The 14,868-nt window shown below is 45.6% G+C and overlaps 2 protein-coding genes across 2 annotated transcripts; one reads left to right on the forward strand and one right to left on the reverse strand.

Moving 5' to 3' along the window:
* Positions 1–1,335: 1,335 nt before the first annotated feature.
* On the forward strand, positions 1,336–8,971 carry wdr46 (WD repeat domain 46). Its single transcript, XM_063212744.1, has 14 exons — positions 1,336–1,406; positions 1,698–1,856; positions 2,156–2,236; positions 2,332–2,444; positions 2,666–2,753; positions 2,976–3,037; positions 3,228–3,332; positions 3,771–3,921; positions 5,336–5,571; positions 5,986–6,139; positions 6,793–6,940; positions 7,316–7,506; positions 8,045–8,158; positions 8,519–8,971. The coding sequence occupies exons 1-14, from the start codon at positions 1,350–1,352 to the stop codon at positions 8,633–8,635; spliced, it is 1,776 nt and encodes a 591-aa protein (XP_063068814.1). The 5' UTR covers positions 1,336–1,349; the 3' UTR covers positions 8,636–8,971.
* Positions 8,972–9,827: 856 nt separating this feature from the next.
* Positions 9,828–14,738, reverse strand: b3galt4 (UDP-Gal:betaGlcNAc beta 1,3-galactosyltransferase, polypeptide 4). Its single transcript, XM_063212752.1, has 2 exons — positions 14,451–14,738; positions 9,828–13,624 (listed from the first exon to the last, which is right to left on the reverse strand). The coding sequence occupies exon 2, from the start codon at positions 13,256–13,258 to the stop codon at positions 12,134–12,136; it is 1,125 nt and encodes a 374-aa protein (XP_063068822.1). The 5' UTR covers positions 13,259–13,624; positions 14,451–14,738; the 3' UTR covers positions 9,828–12,133.
* Positions 14,739–14,868: the final 130 nt, after the last annotated feature.

Below are 14,868 nucleotides of genomic sequence, written 5' to 3' on the forward strand. Positions count from 1 at the left end.
AGAAATCCAGACCTGCCCACTTCTGCAAACTGCAGTTGGATGCTACTCGGTTGATGGGGGGATGACTGAGGTACCCTGAGCATGGTAGTACTGTCCCGTCACACTGATGCCTTGGTGTGCCGATTGGGGCTGCCCCCTTGCATAGCACAGGTGCTGCATTTTATGCAATGACCCAGGTCAGACCTCTATGACTGAGGTACCCTGAGCATGTAACGTCCTACCACACAGATCCCTTAGGACAGTGGTTCCCAACCTATGGGTCGGGACCCCCCTTATGGGTCGCCAAAGATCCAACGGGGGTCGCGGAGCCCTCTTGATTTTAAGGGGTTTCGTTTTAAATATATATAGCCCATGTTGAATAAAAAAGACAAAGCATTTAACTAATAAATGCATAGACGCAACAAATTGTAAGTGCTACATTAAACATTTATTCTATATTTGACCAAAGACGAATTGAGGAATAAAATAACTAAAATAAGTTATCGCAGGAAACGGAGGGCATCTTGTGACTCCGTCTCGTGCGGGCGCTCGCGTGGTTGGGTCACCAAAGCTTAAAATAGTAAAAACATGGGTCCCCTAAGAAAAAGGTTGGGAACCACTGCCTTAGGGCACCATTTGAGGCTGCCCCCTTACAACATGGGTGAGGCATAAATGCAATTACTCAGGCTTTCAAAGCCCCCTCAGTCATAGTGGGATTCCCTGATGCCCTCTGATCCAAAGTCTGCCACTGCACAATGCACTTACTATGCTATCCTACACTCTGAATGCCGGTTGTTTGACACAGACTCTCCCTCTCCCCCTCTCTCTTGCACACACACACACACACACACACACACACACACACACACACACACACACACACACACACACACACAGGCACACTCGCACACACACACACACAGGCACACTCGCACTCACACACACACACACACACACACACACACACACACACACACACACACACACACACTATAACTATTTCAAGGTGTGCTATGTCAAGCTGGACTGCATGCTATATAGGCCTACTACTTTCACTTGCTAGGCATGTGATCAACTCCTCTGTTATCATTGTAAGCCTTACTTTCATTATGAGGGTAAGATAGGCCTACTTTGTAGCGTACACTTTCTAAATTGAATTGTAATGCAAAATTACTTTTAGATGTTAAAAAAATAATGTTGTGTTATACTGTTATGTTATAGCGTCACATTAAATTACGCAATATAGTTATTGCATTTTAATTTTAATAGCAAGTGAGCAAAACTTTGTAGCCTACAGTCAGGGCGAGAAGAGCAGAACCTTTCTTTCTTTTTTTGATGACGTTACCGGAAGAAGAAAATACACAACAAACATGGCGGCCACCGTGGAAGCACCGTCGGCGAAACCACACGTGGGTAAAAAGAAAAAGGTAAATACGGCTGTTTTCCTATCCAAAGCGTGTTTACGATTTTGAGTTTCTTAATGGCATGCTTTCAAGGTCTCAGAAACTTGTCGGTTGGCCTGCTTTACCATTAATAATTGTAAGTTAGCTTAGCTCCCAAGTTAACGACGGCTAACAGCAGTGTTTGTGTGTGTGTGTGTGTGCTGTTAGTGGTGAAACATTGCCAACATGGTTTCCACACTCTCTATTATCAGAGATAGACATATTAGAATCTAACTTTTTTGACATGTCTGGCTTCAACCTCTCTCTCTTCCCTAGCCCCCAAAGCGCTACTGGGACAGTTCAACAGAAGATAATGGGCAGGAGAAAAAGAAGAGTTGTCAAGATGAAGGAGGCGCAAAAAAGGAGGAAAACGAGGAGATACGGGACAGTCAAAGTGCTGCTGATCGGGAAGGAAATATTAAATATATCTCCGGGGTAAGTTATGCTCCTTCTGTGTTCCCCATTCACTGTACCTTGAGTTTAGCTGTAGCTGTGAAGATGCAGCTGATCTGTTACCATGCATGCATGATGGGTTTAGAAAGCTGATTTTAGGGTAGGTATGTCAATTCAGTCCTATGTCAATTCAAGTCCCCTGACTTTGTTTTCATTAATTTAGGAGACCTCTCATGAGAGGTTTAAACGTAATTGACAGATATTCTAAGTAATCCATACTGTAACACTGAGAAAGTGCTGAAGAATTCATTAAAATACTGATACTCTTGCCTGTCCTCCAGAAACAAGATCCATTTCCAGGGGCAGCTCCTATTCCTGAAGAGAGGTTGAAGAAGTTCAAGAGACTAGACAAGAGTAAATCGGTAAGCACTCTTTGCTCACATGTTCTCTCTTCAAAGAAAGAAAAAAGATAGTCAGTTTGTTAGGTTGACTGTTTTCATTGAATGTTTTCCTGCAGACATCAGGGCTTCGTATGAAATTAAAAGAAGCCATAAACCGCTCTGAAGCTGAATCGGAGCTTGCTCAGAAACAGGCAGCAAGACTTGACCTCTTGCTTCCAGAGGACACAGGGTAAAGTATTTATGTTTGTATGTTCAAATTGAAATGTCAGACTGTCTAGTACGCTCTCTTGGGAGATATCAGCTGCAGAGGTGTCAGTACAAGTACCATTTTTCAATGGGACATTTTTGCATAAATCAAGGCACTCTTGAAAACTGATTAAGTATTGTTTGAAAGTTGTATAATATTGATCTCACTCTAATAATATAGTGTTGATGGGATTTGAATTTCAGCTTTCTTGAGGGAGACGAGGGGGAGGATACCTGTACGATATCACAGGATGATATTGCAGATGCTGTGGACATCACATCTGGAGCTAAGGTACAGTAAAATGCCAAGTGTTGAAGAGGAAGCTACTTGCTTTGCTTGTACTACATATTTTAGGGTTTTTTTTTTAAAGTGTGTGTATGTGTTTACTTGGCCCATGTAAATAAACATATTTTGTATCTTCTTTAATGACTTGTATTTTGTTCTTCATTTCATTCCAACGGATATGATTACGCATTCATGCCTTTTAAATTTTCTATCTTTCTTCCTGTGTAGTATTTCAACCTGCACCTGTCACAGTTCGGCCCATACAGACTTGACTACAGCAAAGTTGGGAGGTACGTTTATTTGATCAAAAGAGACTGACTGAATTCAAAAGAGCTTCATATTCCCAAACCACTTGTCACATTTTCAAGCAATGAGAATTTACTGGTTTGGAGATTATGGCGTTTATGTTTAAGTTTATGTTTGGGTCTTCTTTGGGTAATCAATACGGAAGAATTTACAGTCGCTTATGATTTATTTCAGGCATCTTCTACTGGGAGGGAAACGAGGACACGTGACCTGCATACAATGGCAAACCAAAAACCTGATGGCAGAAATAAATGTCATGGAAACTGTCAATGACGTTAAGTGAGTACTTTGTTGAGGATGATGTGTTGAAGAGCATATAACACACTCAGAATGTAATTATGACGACGATGGTGGTAGAATAAACTACCACGTGCTGCAAGACAAAGGTTGTCTCATTTAACATTCAAGACGCTTGTAAAAATCCTTTCTTCTGAGACAGTTTTCCCTCCTAAAAACCCCACCCTAACCCTAACTCTAACCCTGCTCTGCCTGTATGCTCTGTGTTCTCCACATACAGTGTGTTGTATACTGCTGATTATGCCCTTGCTTTGGACACTCATAAAGTGGTGTAAAGATTTGTATTATTTTTAGTAGCAAAAATAAGTATACTTGTACTGCATATTTCATGCAAAGGCACAAAGCTGTATTTCTGGCAAGAAGTTTTTAAAAAAAATGTGTGTGTGTGTGTGCTTGTCTGTGTCCGTACGTGTTCCATAGATGGCTACACAACGAGGACATGTTTGCGGCTGCTCAGAAGAAGTGGCTGCACATCTACGACTCCAAGGGTGTGGAACTGCACTGCGTTCGCAAGTTCAACGACGTCCTCCGCATGGAGTTCCTCCCCTACCATTTCCTACTGGCTACTGCTGTAAGTGTGTGGCTGTGTCTCAAATGACGCACTTTTGTCAGTGCACTGACAGTCAGTGCACAGTGCACACAGTGCACTGAGGTCTTTAGTGCATAGTGTCGTGGATAATTTTGAGCACTATGCACTGTGCCCTCGCTGGAAGTGACGGCTGAGCATGGCATTAGCTCGCCAAAATACGAGTTGGCTACTGTTTACAATGCACAGCGTCTGGTGCTTGTATTTACATGTCCTTCACCCCAAAGGACAACAATCACACATACAATACTTGGGTTGGCATGAAAAGGTTGGTGTCCCATCAACATTACTTACAGAATTAGGAGACTGTCGACCAAACTCTTCTACTGAACTGAATACCACATTTCCTCCATGTCATTGTCAACATGGCCGCCGTTTAGTGCGTGCAGTGTCCATCGTTCAAGCACAGCATTTTTCCGCCATTGTTAGGGGATCGTCCTGGCACTTTCAGTGCACTGGCTCAACTGGAATTTTCAGCACGAGCGCCCTAGGCATTGAAAGTCAGTGCCCGAAGTGTACAAGTGCGGCATTTGAGACATAGCCTGTGAGTAAATTGGGCATCAGTGCTATTCCAGGCTTGCCCATACTTCCTGTCAACCCACACCAGGTTAGGTTGGCCAAGTAGCAGTGCTTAATTTGTCAAGCAGGAGATCCCGGAACGCAGAGGATGGGTGGCTCCCCCTGAGGGGGGGTCTGTGATGTCTTTCCCTGAGGTTCCATCCAAGGTTCCGGAGCTCTCGTCTGAGGTTCCAGAGCTAGCTCCCCCTTGCTCCCCCTCAAATTAAGCAGGCTATCTTTTACAGTTTTCAGGCCAACCAGAACAGTGTCTGTGCCCACTCTCAAACCAAATTTGGAACTTAAGTGCTCACCTGCGACCCACCGGCGTTCATACGAGGCTCTGAACTTTTCCGTATGTGACCATGTGTTACCTAGATTAACCTTCTGACGTCCACATTGTCATCACCGTTCTCAGTGAAAAATCAGATCAGAATGCTCAGACTTTGTGAACTTGTGAACTTTGTGAACATGTCAGCAGTTTTGATATTCCGTGCGGAAATGGGCACCGGCACGGTTCTCTATCGACCTAAACGGGCCTTCTGAGTTCCCATAGATGGGGATAGCAGAGACACAGTCATTGGGTTCAGCAGGATGATGCATGTGATGTGAGCCAAGCCATCTCCTATTTCAGTTTCACTCACTAGGCATGTGGTTAATTTGAATGGCTGATGCGATTGATTGTAGCTTTGCTCAGAGGTTTTTGATGGATACAGTTTAAATCCACCACTGAAGAAATCAGTTAAAACGAGAGATCAACCAGCCTACGCTCCTCTTGCTTTTGCCTGTTTATGCCTCCATATGTGAGTTGACTAAACCGTGGTGTACTGTGTTTCATTTCCAGAGTGCCACAGGGTTCCTGCAGTACCTGGACGTGTCGGTGGGAAAGGAAGTGGCCGCCATCAATGCCAAGATGGGTCGCCTGGGCGTCATGGCCCACAATCCCCACAACGCCATCATCCACCTGGGTCACCACAACGGCACCGTCAGCCTCTGGTCGCCCAATCAGAAGGAGCCGCTGGTCAAGATGCTGTGTCACCAAGGGGCGGTGCGCTCACTTGCTGTGGACAAGACCGGCACGTGAGTCTCCACCAGTCTGGTGTCTCTTGTCGTGTGTGTGTGTGTGTGTGTGTGTGTGTGTGTGTGTGTGTGTGTGTGTGTGTGTGTGTGTGTGTGTGTGTGTGTGTGTGTGTGTGTGTGTGTGTGTGTGTGTGTGTGTGTGCGTGCGTGCGTGTCCACATTGTTTCAGCAGGCTTGTTGATCTGAGCTGATTGGCCTGTTTGTAATGATTTTCTGGCAGGCATGAAGTAATGCCTTCTGAGCATAACCGAACCCGGACTGGTGGGGTACAGTCCATGTAATGTGGCGACAATCAGAAAAAGTTGTTTAAGCCAAGCCATTCATCCCAGTAGCATTTTTTCTTCCAATGCAACAGTGTTGAAACTAATAAATATTGGCAAACGCGTGTCTGTGTGCATGTGTGTGTGTGTAAAGGTACATGGTGACGTCGGGCTTGGACAAGAAGCTGAAGGTGTATGACATCAGAGCGTACCAGCCCCTGCAGTCCTACTTTCTGCCAGCAGGGGCCTCCTGTCTCACTCTCAGCCAGAAAGGCCTGCTGGCTGCTGCAACAGGAGACATTGTGCAGGTAACACACACACACACACACAAACGCATGCACACGTACAAGAGTCAGGGTTCCTACGGGTCATGGAATTTCTGGAATATCATGGAATTTCATAAATGTTTGTCCAGTCATGGAAAGTCATGGATTTTTACCATTTTGCATGCACAGTCATGGAATATCATGGAATTTTCTTAACAGTTGTGTAAAAGAAAAAAAAAAATTGTTTGGTGTATAACATTGTTTCTTACTGGTTATACTACAACGCTTCACCAGAGACGGTTTGGTTTCGCGCTGTAATGTGCAACATTTTAGAATGCAGTGAGCCCACTAAAGTCTGGCGGTGGCTCGGCGTCGGCTATAGGGGTGGAGATAATCTTCAGTTTTCACACTTTAAAATTATTTTTAACATTTCTTTTTACCGAAATGGTCATGGAAATTCAGTTTTTTGGGTCTGGAAAGTCATGGAAAATCATGGAATTTTCTATCAGAATTAGAGTGGGAACCCTGGATAATACAGCCCAGCATTCCCGGATGCACTCTCTCATCCTCTTACACTCATGCACGAACACAAACACACTCTGTACCGCTCTCTCTCAGTGTGTGTGTACGTGCTTCTGTGTGTGTGTGACTGGAACTGTACCACTAATACTACTTTGGCGTGTGTTTGTGTGCAGGTGTACAGGGATGTGTGGGGGACTCCTGTGACGAAGCCTTACATGGCCCATCGTGTGACAGGAGGAGTGTCAGGTCTGAGCTACTGTCCCCATGAGGACGTGCTGGGTGTTGGACACGGCGGTGGATTCACCAGTATGCTTGTGCCAGGTCAGCACACACACACACACACACACTTTGTTCAGAAGCTACAGGACATTACAAAACATTGAATTGGATTGGTGGTTCAATTCCACGTTTTCCTGGCTGAGCGTTTTTTTATTGTCTGGGCCCACTTATTGGCCGACTAGGACTAGAACATTTTGGTGTATACTTATGGGCCACAGCATACATTTACATTGCGGCTTTGTCTCTTGCTGCTCTTCGTGCATGCTGATCCAACTGTGACTTCTTCCATAATTGGGCCGTTGAATATAGAAGAGTTATGCACCACTATATCGGTAACACCTTGCCCCAAAAGTGTTTGTTTCTGTCTTAATTCATTCAAACTGTTATGTGTGCCATTTACCTCCTGGTCCTGAATAGGTGCGGGTGAGCCCAACTTTGATGCCCTGGACGTGAACCCCATGGCCGGCCGCAAGCAGAAGCGGGAGTGGGAGGTCAAGGCCCTGCTGGAGAAGGTCCAGCCTGACCTGATCTGCCTGGACCCCTCGCAGCTGGGCAAGGTGGACCGCGCCTCCTGGCAACAGAGGCACGAGGAGCGCGTCAAGGCCCTGGTGAGTGACGAGCGGGCCCTCCTTTTTTTAGCCCTGTAGACAACTGCCTTTCCTACCTGGAGTGCGATTCTCAAAAGCGTAGTTGCTATCCAGTTAGCAACTTACATAGTTGCCAATGGGAAATTGCATTAAAAACAACAAAGTAGCTAATGTAGTTAGCAACTATGGTTTCGAGAAACGGACCCCTGGTTCGAAGTTTCAGGATGTGTATGGACTGATCTGAGGAGCGATTTGTGTACCATTTCTGAAATACTCTTTATCCTCATGAATTCAACTACGTGAACATTTTAAAACCTGTACACAAAGATATGTAGCCAAAACTTTAGCCCATGTTACACTGACTTGTATATGTTAGCTTTGTTTGGATCGATGTATATGGTCATGTCTACAATGCTCACTACTACATTGTATATCCTGCACTATACATCATTTTGAGTTTCATTGTACATTACAGCAGTGTAGATTTACAGTTTTGTTTTTATTCTACATTTAGTATACACACTTCTGAGTATCTCTTTCCATCTGTCTGTATGAGCAGGGCTATGACCCGCTGGCCCATGAGAAGTTCACTCCTCGCATGAAGAAGAAGGGACGCAGCTCCAGTGGCGCTGTGGAGAAGAGGAAGAAGAGGGTCGCTCACGAAGACCAGAGGGTAACACACACACACACACACACACACACGCACGCGCGCGCGCACACACACACACACACACACACACACACACACACACACACACACACACACACACACAGTTACAATCATTCCTATTCATACTCGCTGACATTCACTCACTCACTCACTCACTCACTCACTCACTCACTCACTCACTCACTCACTCACTCACTCACTCACACACATTCACTGTCTCACTCACTGACAAAGACTTATGGGACACACACACACACACACACCCTGCTGCTGTTGTACAGATTGAATATGGATTTTAGATTTGTGGTTTATCAGTAACACTTTTGAAACAACCCAACATATTCTCTGCTATTCTCTCGTCAGGATGAGATTCGGAAGACGGTGGCGGAGAATCTGCAGAAGCAGAAGCAGAAGGACAAGAAAATGGCCGCCCAGAGTGCTACAGGTCAAAGGTCAGCGCTGGACAGGTTCAAAAAGTGAGATGTGGTGGCGATGCTGGAAACAGAGGAGTGGGCTCTGAAAACTTGGAAGGGAGAGAATCAGATCTATCCAGGCAGAAACATCCCGTCAAGAGTGACAAGGGTCCTGCCGCCCTACCTAGGGCTTCCCTTCCACCCATAAACTGTTGAACTGAAATGGACAGAGATACACTGACGGCCAAATACCACATAGTGCATAGGTGTGACGGTGTGTGTTATTGGATGAAGAAACACCTTGTCTGCTTTGTAAATCTGCGTACAGTGAGAAAACGTTGAGAAACTATGGGGCTAATGTCCACCATTTGTGGATAATAAAGTATTTGTATTCATAACTAAACGTGTTGTGCATCCTTTAACACTTACAACCAAATAACACTGTCCATGGATGTATTTTCAAGCAGAGTTGGTGCTGCTGAAAGTTTTGCGCTCTGTGTGATACAATTATTATAATTATACTAATTTCTGATATCTGTAGGAATGTATTATGCAGTAAGGCAGGGGTCCCCAACCTTTCTGGGTCTTAGGGCTACCAAGGGCTACCCGAGGGTTACTTTTGTTCCAAATCCTCTACTGTTGTCTTGGCATCATTCACAAATCACACTCTTATTTAATCATAAATTGCTTATAGGTTATAAACAATAAATAATCTTATATTTAAATTAAGAAAAACATTAACTGTGACTAAAATCTGGTACTCGTCACTGTTTATAAACATCCTTGGTGGGCACCTCAGAAGCTCCTGGAGGGCTACCTGGCGCCCGCGGGCACCACGTTGGTGACACCTGCAGTAAGGGTTGCATATAGCTGGGTTTGTGCGACTTATCCACCTCTCTTTATCACACTGTGGTTTAAGTGTCATGCCTGGCTGTTGGACACACTCACACACTGCCCCCTGGTGGTAATAACAGAGATTTAGTCACAATTTTTTTGTTTTGTTGCAACATCACAGGAAATGTATTACAATCTAGCTTTATTTGAATGTTTTTCATCTTTGCATAAATGTATGGGATGCGTTTGCTGAAATGGAAAAAGAACAACGTTGTTTTAAATGTCAGATTCTGACGCTGGCGGCAGATCAAAGCCACAGACGAAGACTGAACACCCTGAGTAGTCTTACTGTTATTGGCCTAGTTGTAGCAACTTAATACATAGCAAATATTCTAATATCAGTTAATGACACAAACGGATTCCTTTCAACCTTTTATTGGTAAATAAGGAAACACTGTGTAGGCACATTGAACATTAATCAAAGGAAAGAATCAAATGAACACCACTACAATCCTTTCCCTGTACACACAATAAAAATAAATAAATATAACAAAACAAAATATGCAAGGAAATATAACAAAACAGTGCATTATAATATAACTTAAGGAAACAATACAAATTTCCATGACCCACTTCTATGCCTATTTTGGAGCCAATATGCTAATTAACAAGACAAACACCCCCATCCCCCATAAAAATACTGGTTGCAAATTCTATTTCGACTTCTTACACTTCGTAAATACTACAATGTGGTAATATTTCATGTCCTGAGCAGTGCTGCTACATCATAATGGTCTTAAAAGAATACTTAAGTGGCTGCTCGCAGTGCTTGTAAATGCTTGCAAAGCATTTTGCATCCATAGCCATCCATAACATAAATATATTTATGCACTACTGACTGAATATCTAGATCAAACCTGTCACTTAAAAAAATACAATAATGTTTTTCCTGTGTTCTTTCCCAATAACACTAAAAAGGGCAATGAAATCATGTTGAGGTTTTCACCTGCAAATCTACAGGGAACTACAAACAAGGAAAGGCTTTTGGTGACTCAATGTCTGCTGAGATGATGCCCTGACACATTTTCTCACAGTTTTGTGTGCAGCTTTCTGCACTAAACCCATTACAGTTCACACAAGGAGGGGCAGATACCCCAGCCAGGTTCAGAAAATAGAGTTGCCATAGAAAGTAGTCTTGCCACATACCTGTTTCAGTCAATTGACTGTACCAGCTCATCCCCCTCAACCCAGGTAGAAGAGCTAATTAGTCATAATAATCACCTCTGTAAGACGTGCAGTCGGAAGGAAGACGGGACATTTATGTTTATCAATCATGTTTGTCTGCAACACAAGTTGATTCATTTTCAAACTCTGTCCTCTGGAACCGTGAATGTACAACAGCAAGACTCCATTGACAATGCTGGACCTCGGTAGACCCTGTTTTGGCTTCATACAAAAAAATGTTACAATGCAAAAATATTTCTAAAAAGCATGACTGGTTAACTGTAGAACTAAAATCACGTTGATATCACATGATTACATTATTTAATTAAGGACAGTGTGACGACATTGCAACCTTATGTACTTGCACTGTGCTGGGTTAGGGTAAACAGTGGGATTGGGTCTGCAGAGCGTTGGTACACGATGCTTCGTGTTGTTACATGGACCATGTCTTTAAAAAAGTTGCACATTACATTTGCATTGCAATATTTTGATTTTCAGCGCTACTACTTGCTTTGTGCTTCAGCTACAGGAATCATGTCCATTGTGTGAACCTTGACTTTTGCAATATGCTGTAGATAGGTACATATCCTCAGGGATGGACAAGCTGGATTCAGTAGCTACAATCCGATACCACATACAGTATTTCCTTCAGCAATGGTGGAGTGTTGTGCTATATTTGGGTGTAACTTTTCTCAAAGCAAACGTGTGTAGGATGGATCTGAATTGCTCTGTTGTATAACTTTTCACCAAGTGTACTTTTGTCTTAAGTAGAGCAGCTGAAGAGGGACTAACAGTAGACCTTTTCATTTGCTAGAGCAGTTCATTATTGTAGGTGGCACATATGGACCTGTATAGAGTGCACATAAAGAACAAGGTGAATTTGTGACACTAGATTGAATATGAGACAGTATATTGTTAGCCTGGACCCTATACCCTAGGCTCTACAGTAGATTGTAGCTTCTATATCCAGCCTGCCCACTAATGTATACATGGGTTTCCCGTTTGTAAACATCCCTGTCTGCGTGCACAGCCAGGGGTCCCTCTTCAACCTCTGATTGTTGGAAATTGCTGTCAATCAAAAACGTGGTTGCCAGCTTAGCATCTTGCCCCTCCTCACAGCGTGAATGTTTGTAAACGGGAAACCTATCTATAGTGTATCATAAATACTGCGTGGCACTGTTACAGCGTGCAGCTGTGTGTGCAGGTGCTGTGATGGAAGCCGTCTACATGTGCGGCCAGTCTCTTTGCTTTGGGTTCATTGTGACCCCAGGCTGTTGTGCTACTGTATTCCCCTCAGACAGCGGGGTGTCCCAGAGGCATCCCGGCGTCATAAATTAAAAGTCTCAATACATTCCAGCCAAAGGGCATAAGGAATTGGCCTAGTGAACTACATGAACCCTAGCGGCTGAAAATATTTTGTCTGCCTGGTTGTCTGGCTTGCCAAGCTAAGAAGGAATACATGTCAGGACTTTTACTCTCTCAATTTAGTTTGACAACCTACTGTGTGTCAGAGCCCAATGAGCGTCCCCAGCAGTGCCCGCACCTTGCACACCCCCAGGGACGCCCGCGTGCCCAACCAAGAGCAGGGGGAAGAGGTGTGCGCGTCTGCCCAGTAACGCACCATATCCGCGGGCAGGACGTGGTGCACCGACACCATGGCCTGGTAGCAGCAGCGCCCGTACGGCACGGCTGGGCCCCCCGAGAAAAGCGGGCAGTGTGTGGGCGCGATGCCCGCCGTGTGGGCACTCAGACCCACAAACACGTCCTCGGGCGGGAGCGGGTGAGGCAGAGGGGTGGCGGTTGCCGCCAGGGACAGCTTGAGCAGGGCGGGCCGCGAGAGCACGTAGGCAGTGCCGCTGCAGTAGTCGGGGAACACGGCCCCCGGGTAAGCCTGGGTGGGCATGAAGTGCTTGCTGGAGGGGTTACGGTCGGGTGGCACGTGCAAGTGAACGCGGCCCAGGTAGAGGTCTGGCGGCTGGCCGTCTACGGTCTGCAGGGGCCGCTGCCGGTGGTCCAGGTAGCGGAGCAGGGCTGCCGGGTTGAATAGCACGTCGTCGTCCACCTTGGCCACGAAGCGCGCCTGGGAGCAGAAGCGGCGCACCCAGCCCAGCATGGCCAGCGTCTTCAGGGTGAGGTTGCCATAGGAGTCCTGGAAGCGACCCTGCACCAGGTCCCCATGCTCCCGGGCCTCCACTATCAGCAGCTTTCCCATGGTGGGGTTGGCCGGTATACCCACCATGAAGAGAGTCAACACCCGCTTGCCACGCACCTCCACCTCGCCCCCCCACGTGTCCCGGATGGCCTGTCGCGCCTTCTGATTGGCCGGGGCCGTGGTCACCATGGTGATCAGGTAAGGCTTGGCACGCTGGCACACCAGGGGGCTGGGCATCAGCAGGTATTCCTCGGGCCGAGAGGGTGGCATGCTCTGGGGCATGAGCCCGGCGGGCTGGGCTGGCGTCTTGACGGAGCCCGTCATGCCCAGTGACGTGGCCCACAGCTCAATGGAGTCGATGAAGAGAACAGCCAGAAGGGACGCCCCCAGGACGCCCAGGCAGACAGCAGACAACACCCCTGACCTGCCGCTGCGCTTGCCAAAACGATTTTTGCAGCCCCATAATGCCCGGCCGACCATACTCCCCGTATACCCAACCTCTCTTAAGTCTTTCAGGCACCTCACTTAAGCCACTTTGATGCCAACTTCACTCAGCTGTCAAAGTGAGCAGTACCTTTTTTTAAGCACAGCAATGGTAGCCCAACTGTACCAATCCTAGTGGAAGAAAATGTTGGTTCAACTCACAACCTTCAGCTTCGTCAATGGTGCAATGCCAGACTCATGTTGTGGTCTGGCTTGCCAGGGTACAGTGATGCAAATCCATACAGTACTCTGTGGTGTACCAGGGGCCGTGTTTTGTAGATAACAGAAACTCTGTCCCCTGTTTCCCCTGGATGTTGGCTTCGGCCAGGCACAAACTGTGTACAACACTCATCAATAGGTTGCCTGGGGAAAAAAACAATACATTGATTTTTTTTCAGTCTCAATGCTTAGTCTGTTTCAAATGACCTCATTTGAATGGCATGTAGAGAATTTGACCTTTTGTGAATGCATGATGTCCTTTTCATGTATTAATAGTTTCTAACTATCAATTATTAACAGGCCAATGCCTAAGACAGCACTGTGTGTTCTACTTATTATGGTAGCAGCAAGTAACCAAGACGTGTCAACACTTTATTCAGCCTGGAAATCCAACACGAATGCCGAGGCAGAGAGCAGCATGTCACAAACAAGGCAATAATTAATGCAAATCAATACTACTGGGCACTACTGTCGGGGGGGGAGGGGGGGCTACACGAATAAGAAACTCGGTGCCCGTTAGATTTTAGAGATCACCTTGATGTGCCTCTGGCTTTTCAAGAGCCAGGACATCAATAACGCGCAAACAATAAAGTGCGACACGTTATCCCAATTTACACTGTAACAAACAATGTAGACTCATGTTTAATTCAACGAGCTACAGTCTTTTGTCAACACAACATGCTGTGTAGAGATTAGTTTCACCGTTACAGACGGTGAAAGCGCGCATGTTTTCTTCAGGTATATTTGAGTTGGTGGTGCACTATTGTAGCCTATCACAGGGCAGTGCTTTCTTTTTAACATCGCGTTATGTTTTCAGTGGGCGGCTATAAGCACTCTACTGTTTCTCTAATCTCGTTTGTCTATCAATACCAACATCAATCTAGTACTACGCGAATAGAGCGCGCGAACATCATACCGTTATTCCTGAAGAAACCGCTAATGCATAGTCATTTTGGCGTGCACAATGTACCTCAATCCATGCCCCATTCGTGCATCTCCGTCTTCTCTTTTCTCATCGGCCAGGGTGTGAAACTGAAGCTATTCTCTGCTGTAGAGAGCCAATGGTTTCGCGTCTGCAAAGCCCAGTCCTCCAAACAGAGCAGCATTGTCATCATGCGCGGTACAGATTGAAGAATCATCAGAGGCGAAACAAATATAATATCAGCGGTGTTTAACAATCGTTAGTTTGGACCGTTAAAGAGGCAAATTCATTATTCTCACATCTCAACGCTTAGCACAGCAAAGCAGTTCTGAGTCGGACGCAGGGTAGTCTTCTGAATGAAAAACGGATCATGTGAATAACGGATCTCGAAATGTTTTTTTCTCATGTCACTTCCTCTCAGTTCAGACTAGCTGGTTTTATTAAGCATCATTCTGGAGAGAAATGA

The sequence above is a fragment of the Engraulis encrasicolus genome, chromosome 2 (genome assembly GCF_034702125.1).
Source record: "Engraulis encrasicolus isolate BLACKSEA-1 chromosome 2, IST_EnEncr_1.0, whole genome shotgun sequence".
Taxonomy (NCBI): Eukaryota; Metazoa; Chordata; class Actinopteri; order Clupeiformes; family Engraulidae; genus Engraulis; species Engraulis encrasicolus.